The sequence below is a fragment of the Pseudonaja textilis genome, chromosome 1 (assembly GCF_049901715.1).
Source record: "Pseudonaja textilis isolate UNSWEBS1 chromosome 1, rPseTex1.2, whole genome shotgun sequence".
In the NCBI taxonomy this organism is placed as follows: domain Eukaryota; kingdom Metazoa; phylum Chordata; class Lepidosauria; order Squamata; family Elapidae; genus Pseudonaja; species Pseudonaja textilis.
Genome location: NC_141990.1, coordinates 112,264,368 through 112,279,419, shown reverse-complemented (window position 1 = coordinate 112,279,419; position 15,052 = coordinate 112,264,368). Strand labels below are relative to the sequence as shown.

Sequence of the window (15,052 nt, the reverse complement as noted above, 5' to 3'; positions counted from 1 at the left end):
ACAAATTTAGCAGAAGGTGGCACACATTGCCTTCCTAAATTAAAATAATTATGTTTTCATTTTCTATTATCAAGATCTTGTGAGTATAATTAACAGTTTCATGTTCTAGGTCAACTGCTTGCGTGGGAACTTGGGCAAGTCTTATACAATCTAAGATTTGTGGGAGGGAGCTGCCTCTTTTTAATTATAACAGCATAAATGTTTTCAAAGGCAACAGTTCCCAACCTTTTGGGGGACAGGCACAGGACAGTTTTTCTGTGGACCAGGGAGGCGTGGTTTTGCACGCTGCCTAAATCCCATGTCTATATGGATGGGGGCTTCAGTTGCTTGCACAGCCCAGTTCCTAGTGAGCCACGAACCAGTGCCGGTCTGTGAACCAAGGGTTAGGGATCCCTGATCAAAGGTCATCTAAAATGACTCAGGGAATATTCAGGAGATCAGTTCAGTTTTGACCTTACTAACTTTTCAACAGTGTAAAACTGATCATGTTTCACAGGTATTGTGCTGTCCCAGCCAGTCTATGGGAATTGGATAGTTACTTAAGAATTATGAGCTGTCCCATTAAGGGAAGGCATCATGGTAAATGTAGTTAAAGGTATCCTGGGAAATGTTGTTCATGTCACGTGGTCACATCTGTAATCCCGATTGGTCACTAATTTGACCCTCGATGAGTTGGGGGAGTTTCCCTCACTTTTGCCCCAACTCCCTAACTCATGGCAGCTGCTTTCTATCACTATGAGATGGGTTAGGAGATAACCATCCTTTACTACCAGGCAAATATACAAAGGATTGGTCATTAAAGAAGACCTTCATCACAAATGTGAGTTATCAGGATTCCTGATGAACCAATAAATGTACGTTGTTATGGATGTTTTGTGGAGTTTACCTATCTACATCTGCACAGCTCTCAAATCCATTACTGTGCAGGATACAGAAAACTAAAAGATGGCTATCTCCTAACCCAACTTGTAGCGATAGAAAGCAGCTCCCATGAGTTAGGGGTTCAGGCAAAAGTGAGGGAAACTCCCCCAACCCATCTAGGGTCAAATTAGTGACCAACTATATTTACCATGATGCATTCCCTTAAGGGGACAGCTCATAATTCCTAAGTAACTATCCAATTCCCATAGACTGGCTGGGACAGCACAGGTATTTTGGAAGGAAAGTGACAAGCCACAAGAGAATAACTTAGGTCTAAAGAGGAAGTGCCTACCTGATAAGAGATCACCAGTGAGAGAATTCTCGGGCCCAGGAGAAGCTCCAGTAATTGAAGAAGAAAAAGTATCTTGCAGAAGCCAAAGAAAAATGAATTACAAATTACATGAAGATTAGAGATAGATATGTATATGATTGAGAAAAGAAATTGCTCAGCAATCAAATAAAATGGAAATTTAAAAACACAAACTTGCATTATTATAGGATAGTACTTTTATATATATTTACCTGTCCCAAATAGGTCTATGCTAGGAGCTGCATCTGACTTAGGTGGTGCAGGAGCCTCAGCAGGTGTGGATTCAAACAAATCTAGATGAAGAATATATTGTGTCTTACTAATTTGTATCTCCCTGTTGTAAACCTTGTTTCTTTTCAAAAAACTAATTGCCATACAGTCTAAATATGCAAAAAAAGAGAGAGACTGTTTTCACAGGCTGAAAATCTAATTCACCCCAAAATGTATCAGTTGAAAGAAATAATTAAGTAAGTTACCACCAAAGATATCTAGAGCAGGAGGAGGAGCAGAGGTGGTGATAGAGGTGGTAGTAGCAGATGTAGTAGCAGTAGTGACAGTAGCAGTAGTAGCAGCAGTTGTAGCAGGGACTGGAGGGGCCACAGCAGCAACTGGAGTAGGACTGGTTGCAGAAGTAGGTGCACTAGTTGTAGGGGTAACTACAGGAACGCCGGTCTCAGCTGGCTTCATAGCAAAGAGGTCCAGCTCAGGAGCAGCCTCTGCATTGCCTTCTGACGGGGCAAAGGGGTCTTGTAAAAGGAAACGGCAGAATATACATATATAAAGGATCAGCCGGGAAGGAGATAGGAAAAGCCACACCCTGTGTGGATTAAATCATACACACACGTATCATCATTTATCCATACATGCAAAACAGAGATCAAAGGCACAGCTTTGTTAACTACTGTTGATTCTCTGACATCTGTACTAATAGGTGCCCATCTGCCCACATGCATTCTCCCTCTCACTTAAACTAAGGTGTTTCTAACCGGAGAAACATTTCACCAGCTACATGCAAGATTCAGCATTGTTAACATTTTTCAATTAAAAAAGGCTTTGGCGAGCAAATCATGTAGGAATGCTTTCTTGAAACAATTTTGTTCGATTAGAACTTTTGTCCAAATACCTGGGGAAAATGTGTGTTGGCTTTTTTAGAACCCCTCCCCCATCCTTAAGTGATAAACATACTGCCATGAAGTTTATTTTAATTAGTATGACACACACACAACAACGACAGATGAGCTAATGAGATGGAACCCACCATTTCCTGAGCATGCATCAAGAGCTGCTGCTACAGGGGTTGGGGTAGCTGGTGCTGCTGCCCCTTCAGGTGCTGTAGGGGCTTCACCAGGAGAAGCTGCAAAGGCATCTTGAGTGCAGGTTTAGAAACAGAAATTAAGAAGAACAATAAAAAAGAAGAAAATATAGTAAAAGAACCAAGTTAAATAGCATAAAAAAAATCCCTTATACAAAATGCAGATTCATAGGGTGAAGGTTGCATTTGTTTTGTGCAATTACCGACCGTTTTCAAACTAAACTCAACCCACGTAATTATATTAGGTCACAAAGATTGCGATAGTCTGGAAGTACGCACAAGATAAGCAGAAAAGCTAATGGTGAAAAATGCTCCTTGTATAAGGGTCTTGAGCAGCATGCATATGTAACTTCCAAGGGGGAGAAAAACCTAATAAATAACATAAAAATAATTCAATAATCAATATTCAATAACCAATGTTCTTAACAGAGTAACTTTTCCTGTTCTGTCAAATTGTTTCATATATTATCTAAGATGGGGGAAGTAAGTTAAAAAGGAGTCCCTGCGGATTTTATTCTGCTAGTGGTTGCCAACTTTAGGGGGTGATAGTCATCTCTGTTTTAAGGCCATTGAGCCAGAACTTTCTGAAGACATTTCTGTGGCCATGTAGCTTGCCATGACATCATGGTGTGCTGTTACCTTCCCACCGAAGTGATACCTATTTATCTACTTGCATTTGCATGCTTTCGAATGACTAGGTTGGCAAGAGCTGGGGCAAGGACGGGAACTCACCGGTTCATATGGCACTTGGGTCTTTCATGGCACTGCCGGCTTCCCAGTCAACAAGCCCAGTGTTTTAATCACAGAGCTATTGTGCCGCCCTTGGGGAAGTAAAATAGACTAAAAAAATGTTATTAGACCACAGAAGGAAAAGTTGCGGCACCCAATTGCTCTTCCCTCTGGTATCTCACAAGTTTTAACTTCAAGTTAATTTTAAGGATAAGCTTAGCTTTACTACATCGTGAGAACATTATCAATGACCAGTTCCAGTCACTTTGAATAAGGATATTGATTCTAATCTTTTTTTCTGGCATCCTCAGCGATAAAAATTCACTAGCCTGTTTATGCAATGCTGAGCTATCCTTTAGAGTTAATCAAAGCAAGTCCTCTTTTATCAACCCAAGAAAATGAGGAAATTGGGTAAAACGTAGCTTCTACTTTTTTCAAAGCTTTAATGTTACTGAGAGGCAGGAATTTTTTCTAGATTTGAATTTAGAAAACTAGATCTAGCCTTTTTCTGTTTCCCACAACTCAGTGGATATTTCTGGATGTCTCTAATTACAGCAAGTGCAAATGCATTGTTTTCTCAATCATGTAGCCCAAGTGAATTGTAGTCTATATCTCTCTGTCTATTAATTGTGTACAGTACTACAAACCCTGCCAACTCCAGCAGCAGGAAATAAGATTGTGCAAAATGATCAGAAGAAACAGGGAAAGATTGAAGTAGCCACAATGGTGGGGAGTTTGAAAAGGCAATTCAGAATTAAAAGAGGACATGTTGGTTTTGCTGCCATGCAGTTTCCCACTAGAAAGATCAAACTTACAATTTCTCTAGAAACAGGAAGACTCACATGCTTATTACGACACAGACAATTTAAAGTTAAAAATATTCATCCTTGAAAATAAAAATCCTGCTGTCTATTCTAAAAAGCTCACATAGACATGCATCTGGTCTGCAACAGAACAAGTTAAAGCTGCCTGTAAGAACTATTAAAGAGCAAAGTAATAAGAAAAAAAGCAACAGGAAATGGAGTCTGCCAAATTCTCATTGTGCTGAACTTGTATTCTAATAAATGAAGCTTTTAAGCAATTTTGTTTTGCTTAACACACGTTACAGAAAACTGTATGGCAGTTGTCCAATAACCGAGAACATTTCAATTTCAAGAACTCTACTTAGCTAAGGTAAACAGGAAGCTATACCCTAAAAGTCACACTGAAATGCTGAAAGCAGATACTAAAAATGGGATAAAATTTCACAGCTGTTATATTGGAAACATTTGGCTTACCTGAAGAATCACTAAATCGATGTATGTATGTATATTTGTTTTATAGTATGTACTTTTCCTCCTGAAAAACTTTTATCTTGTCAAATTATATTATTCTGCAGACTACAACTTACCAGATAAGGAAAGAGAAGGGCCAACCTCCTCACCCCAGTTTAGCATAACATGGTTAATGGTGATAAGTGTAGCAATACCAATAGATCTATTTCTCCCATTCAGAGAAAGAAACCTGTACAATATTTATAACTAGCATCTCTGGTGAGCAGATTTTTTTGCTTAATTATCCAAAGTTCAATTTGCTTCAGAAGGTATAGCTGATACATTTGGGGCAGTAAAGTCAGGTTGAATACAGCTTCAGAACAAGGGACCACTCGTAAGCAGAGAAGGGAAAAAAGATTAAGCTCTTCTACAGGTCTCAAACCGATTGCTATTCGCAAGGAAAGAGATTTACGCTGCTTAATATAACACATTTATGACAGGTAAGTTCATTCCACCCGTGTTCCTATGAAGATTACTTCCCAGAATTATTTTTGCATGCGGTAACATGCACGTCCGGTCTCTTTTCAAAACGTTTATTAATTCTGTAGGTGAAATGAAGAAAGCTACCAACACCGACCAGTGTTTCCTTCATCCTCCCCGTGTTTCAGTCGAGAAAGTGGTAGTGAATAAATCAGCTAACTAACCTCCAAAGAGATCCACCTCAGCCGCAGCAGCTGGAGGAACAGCACCAGTGGTAGTTGCAGGAGTAGTTGCTGTGTCAGCAGTTGCAGCAGGAGGAGCTAGGATGGGTTCTGGTGCAAATGGATCTGAAATCTGTGGTTCAGAGGTAACACTGGAAAATCCAGCCAAACTGTCTACATGTGTCCATACAGGAAGATCAAACAGGAACAGTAAGCAGAAAAGGCCAAAGTAATACTAGATTGCACAGTAAAATATATTGAACAGAGACATGCCTAGTCTAATTGAATATTTAAACATTTCAGCTGGAAGAACTGCTTAGAAATCAAGCATTACTCACCCTCTCCCAGGAGGTCTGTAACATGTCCGTTAAAAGACAGCATTGTAAAGAAATAAAGAGGGTTAAGAAAGTCAACATGCATGCTACTCAGCAGTCACTCTCTGCCAATATGGGGTTATGTCAAATCAGCAGGATGCTGCTCTAAGTCCAGATATGTCACAGGTATTGGCATGCAGTTTTACATGATGCTGTCACTTTTCCTTTTCCAAAGCTAGAAACAAAGACTGAAGTGACTAAGGCTTATCTCAACCCATCTCTGACACAGCCTTATCCAACTACAAACTACTGTTGACAGGAAGAATTAACTTGATATATATTTTGCAAATATTAATTATTATTTTAATTAATTATTAAATTAATAATTGATACCAGAAGTATTTCATGAGAAGAGTACTATACTCCTCTGCTCACAACAGAATACCCGATATCACCAGGCTTGAAATTTTGGGCTTGGACAACTTTGAACTACGCTGTCTACAGTTGGACTTAAGCGTAGTACACAAAATTTTCTGCTACAATGTCCTACCAGTCAATGACTACTTCAGCTTCAATTGCAACAATACAAGAGCACACAATAGATACAAACTCAATGTAAACTGCTCCAAACTTGATTGCAGAAAGTACGATTTCAGCAACAGAGTGGTCAATGCCTGGAATGCACTACCTGACTCTGTTGCTACATCGTCTAACCCCCACTCCTTTAACCTTAAACTATCCACTATTCCTAAGAGGTCTGTAAGGTCTGTGCATAAGTCCACTATCGTGCCTACCATCCCTGTCCTATTGTCCCCATTTATCCATACCTATTTCCTGTATTCATACTCATGTTTATTCTTATACCTATCATCTTGTAAGCGATTGACAAATCAAATAAACAAATAAATAAAAATAAAATAAAATAGTGATTAGTTTTTTTCAACACCATGAACCTGAAACTGCTTGAAGAAATGGCACAAGACTTCACAACCCAACTGGTAACAAAAGCAGCAGAGAACATACTTTTAAAATCACATAACCAAGGCCGTTTAAAAAGTCTAGAATTAAACATCTCTGCTTGAATGCAAATTAACAATTCTAATAGTGGTTTTATTGTTTGGTTGTAATGAGCAATGACACCGAAATCTTAAAACTGTTTTTATTACACAGGTTTCCTGCATTTTATAGAAGTGTGTCATCCATCCACTGATAAATAGAAATGGACTTTTCCCATCTTTGAAGCTGCAGAGGCGAGCAAAAATTGCCTGAATAGCTGTTCAATAATTCTTATCCCTTCCAGGCCAAGAGCGAAAAAAATGATAAGCTTATTTGTGAATTTGGAAAGGAGACCCAAAATGCAACCACGTAAACATTGTGAAGCAAAGGAGGCAGCAGCTTTGGGATTTACAGAAATTCTCTCGTTGCCATTTCTGCCCTGTGCTTCCAACAAACGTTGTGACAATTTCCCTCTGGAAAATTCTCTCCTTGTTCCAGAAATTGTCCAATTGATGTTAACTAAGACTGTGCCTAGGAAGAAGCCATCCAACAATAGCCAAGAGCAGCCAGAGCCTTAATTCTGGTATAGGATTTGTGATGACCATTGCCCAAACATGGCAATCTTGTTTTGGGTAGTGTGTATGGTCCATTTCCAGAGAAACATATTGTTTGATGGCTTCATAGGCAGCCCAGAACACTCCATATTATGCTAACTGAGCAAACAGGGGAAAGAAGATTCCAGTTCTTGGGTAGTCAATGCCAAGTTCTGGTCAGTCTTGGCCATGTTTCTCAGCAATATGTTTGGCTGTCTGGTTGATTTGATGGCTCTGATGTCTATGTGTGATTGCATGCACATGTTCTCCAATCATGCTATTGTGCACTTAAAGGTACACAGTTCTTTAATGCATTTTGCTGCAAAGCCACATTTGAACTGGTTGATTGGCTTGTTTGCTGCAGTTCTGTCTTCTCAGATACTTTAAGGAGAAAAAATTATTGTTAACTGAGGGTGAGTAGATTATTGCTTTTGTACTGCTGCTTATCTCAATATTATCACCATGCGTTATTATCAGTTGATGGATTTTGGGAATTATGATCATGAAAATCTTTTGGCAGTAATTAGCTAATTCATCTAGTATCACTGATCATCAATAGCAATTTCCCTAAATTACAGTTTTTAAACATTAAATAGCAATAGCACTTAGACTTATATCCTGCTTTATAGTGCTTTACAGCCCTCTCAAGGCGGTTTACAGAGTCAGCCTATTGCCCCCAACAATTTGAATCCTCATTTTACCCACCTTGGAAGGATGGAAGGCTGAGTCAACCTGGAGCCTGGTGGGATTTGAATTGCCAAATTGTAGGCAGCTGGCTGCAGAAGTAGCTTGCAGTAGTGCACTCTAACCACTGCGCCACAGAGGCTCCTAAATGTAGCGCTGTCCTTTAGAAACCATAGAAAAGCTACATCTTTGATCAATCCTAACAAAAACTCTCTGCTCCCCCCAGAAAGTAATTGTTCTCTAAAATATCCCAGATTGAGCAGTACTTGTTTTAAGAGAAAGTACTGCATCTTCTATAATTGTCAAATCGAAAATTAGATCCTGCAGGAATACAATCCCTTCCTTCACTGTTGGAGCAGTGTTGATGTAGGTATAGGATTAAAAATAAATTTCCCCCCATCCTTCCTGGAAAGACTCTTGATATAATTCAGATATATGCGGATGTACTGAACAATTCTTGCTTTGATAGGGCAAACTGGGGAAGGAAAAAGATAGCGAAAACAATATTTCATTAAGTCTCAGAAAGGAAAGACCTATCTGCATTGTTCTTTAGGATAGGGCATAAATGATATTACATTTTTTCTTTACATTTGACCTCCTGAGAGAACAGATGCATAGCAGAGAAAGCATGCAGCTGACAATACATTTATTTTCTTCTCCTTTTTCCAACACTGCCAAAGCACGTATTAAACAAAAGCAAAATTTAAACAAAAAATGAAGAAGATCTCTTGAATAGGACTCGCTTTACCACTATGAAGATTGAGGGAACCAATTCAAGTGGCAAAAGCTGAAGAGAGAGCACCCTAATTGTTTATATGTATACATTACATGTGACCTTATAGCCCAAAGGGCAAGAAGCAATCTTAGTTGGTTGTCCAAGTCTCTTGGCTTCTTTTTCTATTAGAGAATAAAGGCAGGTGTGCGCCACATAACTTGGCGTGCCACTCTCTCGGGTATAGTGAAGGATACCATTAAAAAATTTAACCCATAATACCGGTGTTAGTTTGCTACAACAGACAAGGTTGCACCTTTGCACATTGTTAGAAACAGTTTTAATGCCACTCATCAAGAAAAAATTATATAACTTAAAATGCTATTTTTAAATGACTAAAATTTTTCTGTCCTGTTGGTTTTACGATAGGCTCAATATTCTCAAAAGATGTTAAAAATGTTCTGAATTCCAACAGTATCCACTGTAGTTCCAACCTCCTGTATTTTGAATGACAATTTAAAACATTCAGATTTTAAATGTTCACATTCCTTCAATAGAAGGAGAAAATTAAACCCAACAGATATCGGAATATAATATAATATAGTGCTTTGATTGTAGGCCAATAAAATGAAAAATGAGAAACACATTTTAGAATTTCTTTAAATTCAACCACAGGCTGGTCCATGAAACAAAACCTTCAGGATATGTTTGTTTGAAACATACAATGGAATAATGTAAGTTACATTCAATTCAAAAATTGTATTCAAAAAGATTATTCTGAAATTAAAATATGTTATAAAGATGAAACTTTAAAATTCATTATAATGGTATTTCCCCCTTCAAACTGAAGATTTCTAGAGATGTTAGACCACTTAGTTCTGATGGCTGGTAGGTGGAAATGTTGTAGTCTGACATATCCGGAGGCCTGAATGACTGAAAAAGTCTAATTTACAAAATTGCTGTAATCAGCACAAATAGTCTTAGACATATGAAGGTGGATTAAGAAAGCATGCAGCATTCCAGCTTTAGTCTGAAATTAAATTTTAGGGAACTATAATCATAAAGGTTTTACCTCCCCATGAAGTTGTTCCACCCGTGGGAGCTGCTGAAGCTGCTTGTGCGGAGCCAGATGTGAAATCTGGTTGAAGATCTAGAAGATCACTGGAGGGCTTGGAAGCACTATGGAAAGGGGAAAAAAAAGTAATTTGGATAAAAGTCATAAAAATAATTTTGAAGAATTCATTTGCAAGAGTTAAACAAACATAATGGCATATTTAAGAACATAATTAGAACAGTACAAATTGTTGTGACCTTATATCAACTTTCCCCAACCAAGTGTTTTCCAGATAAGTTAGGCTACAAAAGTCACAATTTCTAGATCAATAAAGCTCATTTATTCCTTATTAATCCACATTCCACAAAATTTTCAGGCAGAAAGAATTTGTAGGACATTTTGTAGGAATACCGTATGTCTACAGCCTGTTGGGATTTGTTCTCCCCCCTCTGAAAGAGAAACATTAAATTTTGAGGGTGGTTATGATTTGTACACTGAAGTTAAACATACATGCTTTGGCTTTTGTTTGCAATGTATTTATAAAAAACGTCTTCTATCATCGAAGAAATTTAACAGAAACAAAAGAAGCAGCGCATACTTTATAACATCTTGCATGTAGTGACCACAGTGGAGCCCCAAATGCCTGTTGTTAAGTGAGACATTTGTTAAGTGAGTTTTACCCCACTTAATGACCTTTCTTGCCCCAGTTGCTAAGGGAATCACTGCAGTCGTTAACTTAGTAACATTACTTAAGTGAATCTGCTTTCCCCATTGACTTTACTTGCCAGAAGGTCACAAAAGGTAACCACGTGACACAGCAACCGTCCTAAATATGAACCAGTTGCCAAGCGCCTGAATTTAGATCATGTGATCATGGGGATGATCACTAAATAATCTGTTTTCAGTCAAGGACTACCTGTACCAAATATTTTAAAAGTATCATAGCTGCAACTAAACTAACCTGACTGGAGCCGTCGTTGAAGATGTTGCAAAAAGATCAACTGGTGGAGATGTATCAATACTTTTTGCTGGGGTAGAATTAGGAGATGTAACCGTTGTGGCTGGAGAAGACTGGAAAAGAAGAGCTGGTTAGGACATACCACATTTATTTAAGAAAATTTACATGGCCACACACTCACTCTCAGCAACTCTGGGCAGCTTACAAAAAGGTGCAATAAAAAAGGTGCAATTTTTATATGACACATTGTACTTAGATATCATTGTTGAATTATTTACTTCTGTCTTCTAAATATGCTTAAAAGGATAAATATCAACTGGGAGGGGGGAGAAGTTCACGAAATACCCCTCTTAATATTATATCCTTAGTAATTTCTTGTGAAACAAGTTGAAAGCAGGATAAAGAGCAGTAAAAAGAGATTGGGGGAAAGTCAGTAGGATACAAGGAAGTTATATCCTTTAGATCCACTTCCCAGCAAGTCAGCATTAATACTTAGCTTCCTTCCTCAGATGGAAGGAAAGCCTGCAAATATATGCAGATTTTAATGGTGAACAAAAAGCTAAAATATCCCCATTTTTATAGGAAGTTTCCAAACCTGCACAGGCTTTCTCAAAAATTCTTTAGTAATATTACAACAGAGTAACATGAACACTATTTAATCATTATGTAATAAGCTTCAAATTAGTTTTATAAAAATCATTCCATTTTTAAATTATTTTATTATTTTTGATAGCCCTTAAGGAAAAGAGCACATAGGCTAATATTAAAGAATCAAGAGCCAAAACAGGAATTACAGTATGAAAAGCATTTCAAAAAGTCCGCTCTGAACATGTCCCTTGAATTTTTGTTCACAACTTAACATTATTTGGGGATCAATAACTAGTAAGATCTCAAATTTCCTGGCCAGCACAAAATTGGCATTTTGTCAAGATCCACGTAGGAAAAGATGATACCCCATTTCTCCAACAATACGGCCTCCCCCAATAGGAAGTCCCAGCATGTGTTATAGGCATGAAATGAAATTAAGCCTCTCCCCCCCCAAATTAAGGCCTATATTAAAACATGCGAAATGGGGAGAATGGTGGGGGGGCTTGCCGTTAGGAAGTACTTTTGTTGCACACCTGGATATAGTGCTGCCTGCGTTGACCCCGATATGAAGTCCCCCACCAACGGCGAGGTCAACATCCAAGCCGTCGCTGCCCACCCGCCTGAAGATGCAAGGGGGGGGAATTAAGTCACCCCCGAAAAGACGGCCTAGCATTTTTGGGGGGCTCAAAAAATAAATAAAAGACCCGGCCTTATTATATGAGAAACACGGGTAGCAGTGTATCTTTCCATCAAGAATACTCCTTTGCTGTAAGAGTTCACGTACATTTACAAAAACAGTACATTCCTAATGGAGTGCGCGTTTATGGAGTATAAATCTCTATACAATAAATGCCTCATTTAAAAGCTTCAAAGTCAAGTCTATTTTAAAAGTTGGCTTTATCATAGTAGATATGATAAAATTCAAGTCCCACTGAAATCTTTTCTGGAAAAGTATTCAGTGTATACCTTAAAAGTTGGACATCCTTGTGTATAAAAGTGATGTTAATATAAAATATTTTGGACAGAAATTTTCATGTAGTTAATTATGAAAGAGATGACAACTCTGAAATGTAGACTGTTTACTATGTTGTCAGGCAGCTGATGGACAGCAATAGGATCTTTGATTCTGGAATGCTGAATGAAACATTGTAAGACAGGCTTTTGTGTACTATATGAAACATTAAGTGTGGTAAGAGAGACCTACTATATCATCTAAATCCATTTGTTCAGGATATGGTAGTAACCTTCAACCATCATATCAAAACTATAAAACACTCTGTTTTGCCATGCCTTTAGGAAAGAAATTAAAATATTTTCATCCAATTACTGATTATTCTTGTTGATTTTTTTTTTTCAACTGGATTTTAACTCTTTAAAATTATTCAGCTTTTGTTTTGTCTGTTACCAAGAGGGATTTCAATACTAAATATTCTGCATCTATATTTGGCTGTTAGGAAAACTGCACAGTGTTGATAAAAGACAGCATGGGTTTTTAATATAAAGAATCTGCTATGAAATCATCATAAAATGTATCAGTGAGAAGGCAGTCTTAGATTTAATCCTAAAAAGTCTTTCCAACCTTATTTAAAAACTCTATTACCAAAGCAGTCTTAGCCACCAACCACAAAGCTGTCAAATTTGAATCTATAGTAACTAGGAAATGTCCAAGAAACCACTATGTTTCACATTTTTGTTTCACAGTAGGAAATTTTTCCATTCAATTATTTTCAAAGTTAAATCATGCATGAAACCTCATGTAGAATGAATTTTTAAAAAGCTTTTAAAAATATAACCTTCAACATGTCCAGTAGAATGTCAGAAGAGCTTATGAGCATGGAAATTACTTAAAAAAGGGTACATTTGTAATGTGAAAAATAGGTTAAGAGCATTATTACAAAATAGCTGGCAGGAAGAACAATTATAAATACCACAGACAAACATATCCATTGCTCAAAGTGTAGTTTTCTGGCTCCTCACCCACCTATTCTAGCCCAGTGAATTTCTTTAGATTGGGTTTAAAATTGTCACACATAGGGCAAAGAAAAATCTTTTTCTTTCCCTTTTTTGTTGGTTTTTTTTACACCTGACAAAGAAGCAACTCTGTGTTTCGTGCTCACTACAGAACACAACTCTGCGTCCACTGTAGTCTAAGTCCTGATTCACATTAAACCAAAGCCCAATTTGGCTTATTAGCATGTTGCATGAATGTGTTCATTACACAATGATATGTGCACTTCCAAGGCAGACTTCTTAGCTGTTATCATGTGCACTTGTGGCGCAGTAAGTAATACTCATTTCGCCAGGCACAGTTATTTTCAATTTCCTGTGCCCTAAAATATTGCAGCCTAAATTCTAAGATGATGCTGGTGAAAGACAGGACAGCACGTGATTAAATCCATCAATGTACATTTTCTCCCTTAAAATGTAATTGCTGGTTATAAATTCACTCGTCATGCAGTCCTTATATCTTACTTTTGAGTGTGTCAGAGAAGGTGTGCAAGGGTGTGCAACATGTGCTGTATTTGATCAGGGAGTGTATATTGCTCTACACAAGTGGCTAAACACAGTGTTAATGCAGAGGGGCTGTAGATGAAGCATTGGTGGGGAAGATCTACACTGGCAACTTACAATCTTTGTAAAACTTTCTGGAGACGCTGGCATGGAAAGTTTGCAAATGATGATCCCATGATTTCAGGGTGCTTAGCAATCTCGCGTTAAGTACCATCTTGCAATTTCATGACTCCGGGTAGGCTGGGATGCCCAGAACCTTCAATACCAATTTTAATCTCCATTCATTCTGTGCTGTTGTAACCCGGAACACGCATGCTCATGATTCAAAGACTACCTATATTACATAATGTTTGAATCCAGGGAAGTTAGTCTCCCTTTGGTGCCACTGAAATCCCATCTATTTCAGTGAGGCTTGATTTCCTATGGATACATGCTTATGTTTGATTCTGTAGTTTAATCTTCTGGAAAGAAGTCACGGTGGAAAGAGGCCAACCTGCGTAATATTTTTCACATAGAAATGAAAAGTAATAGAGGTGTGTGGGATGTAAACTAGAAGAGATCAAATATCAATTTTATACATTCTTACAAAGCACAAGACTTCTCTAGTTTACATACTTAATTGAAGACTCAAGTAGTAATATCAATTTTTAGATTACCTTGCCCAAGGGGGAAGGAGCACCAGACCTAGAAGAATTACATTAAGAAAATATGATTCAGGAATAGACTTTATTTGCTAGTTGTAAACTCACAAAAAAATCTGGCAGACTGTTATAAATATAATTTTAAACAATAGTGATTGCCTATGCAATTGCAAAACTAATGTTTTGTTTTAAAAACAGATGGGAAAACATATTAAAAATAGGAACTACTCGTTTCTTCTCAAACCTTTTTTCACTGCTTTTTTTTAAAGTGGAAGCAAATATTTAAAATATTCTCTAATAATTTCAGTTTAAATCAAACATAAAATGGTTAAAATGTGAAATTAATTGATCTGTTTGGATATCATGGCAAATCACAATAGAAGTGCCCATGAAAATGATAAAAAGATAAAGGATCAGGACAAATAGAAATGTTTATTGTACTTCAATTCAGAAAAAGCTGACTTAAATATGTATTAATCTTAATCTTACCCCTACTAAATATTGCCCTAACTGCAAAAGTGACACTTATTTTGTTTAAAAGCAAATAGTGATGGTATCACCAAAAATAAGAGCTATTGTGTTCTCAGAATTCACTAGCTTGGTTTTCATTTTTAGTTTTACATTTTGTTGAGCTATGTTTTAAAAAACAATAGCCTCTTTCAAGAACAGATTCATTCCTAAGTAATCAAACATGCAGTATTTTTGGCAACAACACAGAAGTAGTTTTTCATTGTTTATTTTCCAGAATTTGTTTTTTAGTTCTTACTCTTATCTT

At 37.4% G+C, this 15,052-nt stretch overlaps 1 protein-coding gene across 1 annotated transcript in view; it reads right to left on the bottom strand.

Moving 5' to 3' along the window:
- SNAP91 (synaptosome associated protein 91) overlaps window positions 1-15,052 on the bottom strand; it is an 89,809-nt gene that overhangs the window by 19,063 nt on the left and 55,694 nt on the right. The window contains exons 12-20 of the mRNA XM_087914782.1: window positions 14,293-14,320; window positions 10,541-10,650; window positions 9,598-9,704; window positions 5,565-5,579; window positions 5,230-5,400; window positions 2,490-2,597; window positions 1,708-1,977; window positions 1,444-1,524; window positions 1,214-1,285 (exon numbers count right to left, since the gene is read on the bottom strand). Of these exons, the coding sequence (XP_087770908.1) occupies window positions 1,214-1,285; window positions 1,444-1,524; window positions 1,708-1,977; window positions 2,490-2,597; window positions 5,230-5,400; window positions 5,565-5,579; window positions 9,598-9,704; window positions 10,541-10,650; window positions 14,293-14,320 (962 nt within the window). The remainder of the gene's footprint in view (window positions 1-1,213; window positions 1,286-1,443; window positions 1,525-1,707; window positions 1,978-2,489; window positions 2,598-5,229; window positions 5,401-5,564; window positions 5,580-9,597; window positions 9,705-10,540; window positions 10,651-14,292; window positions 14,321-15,052) is intronic.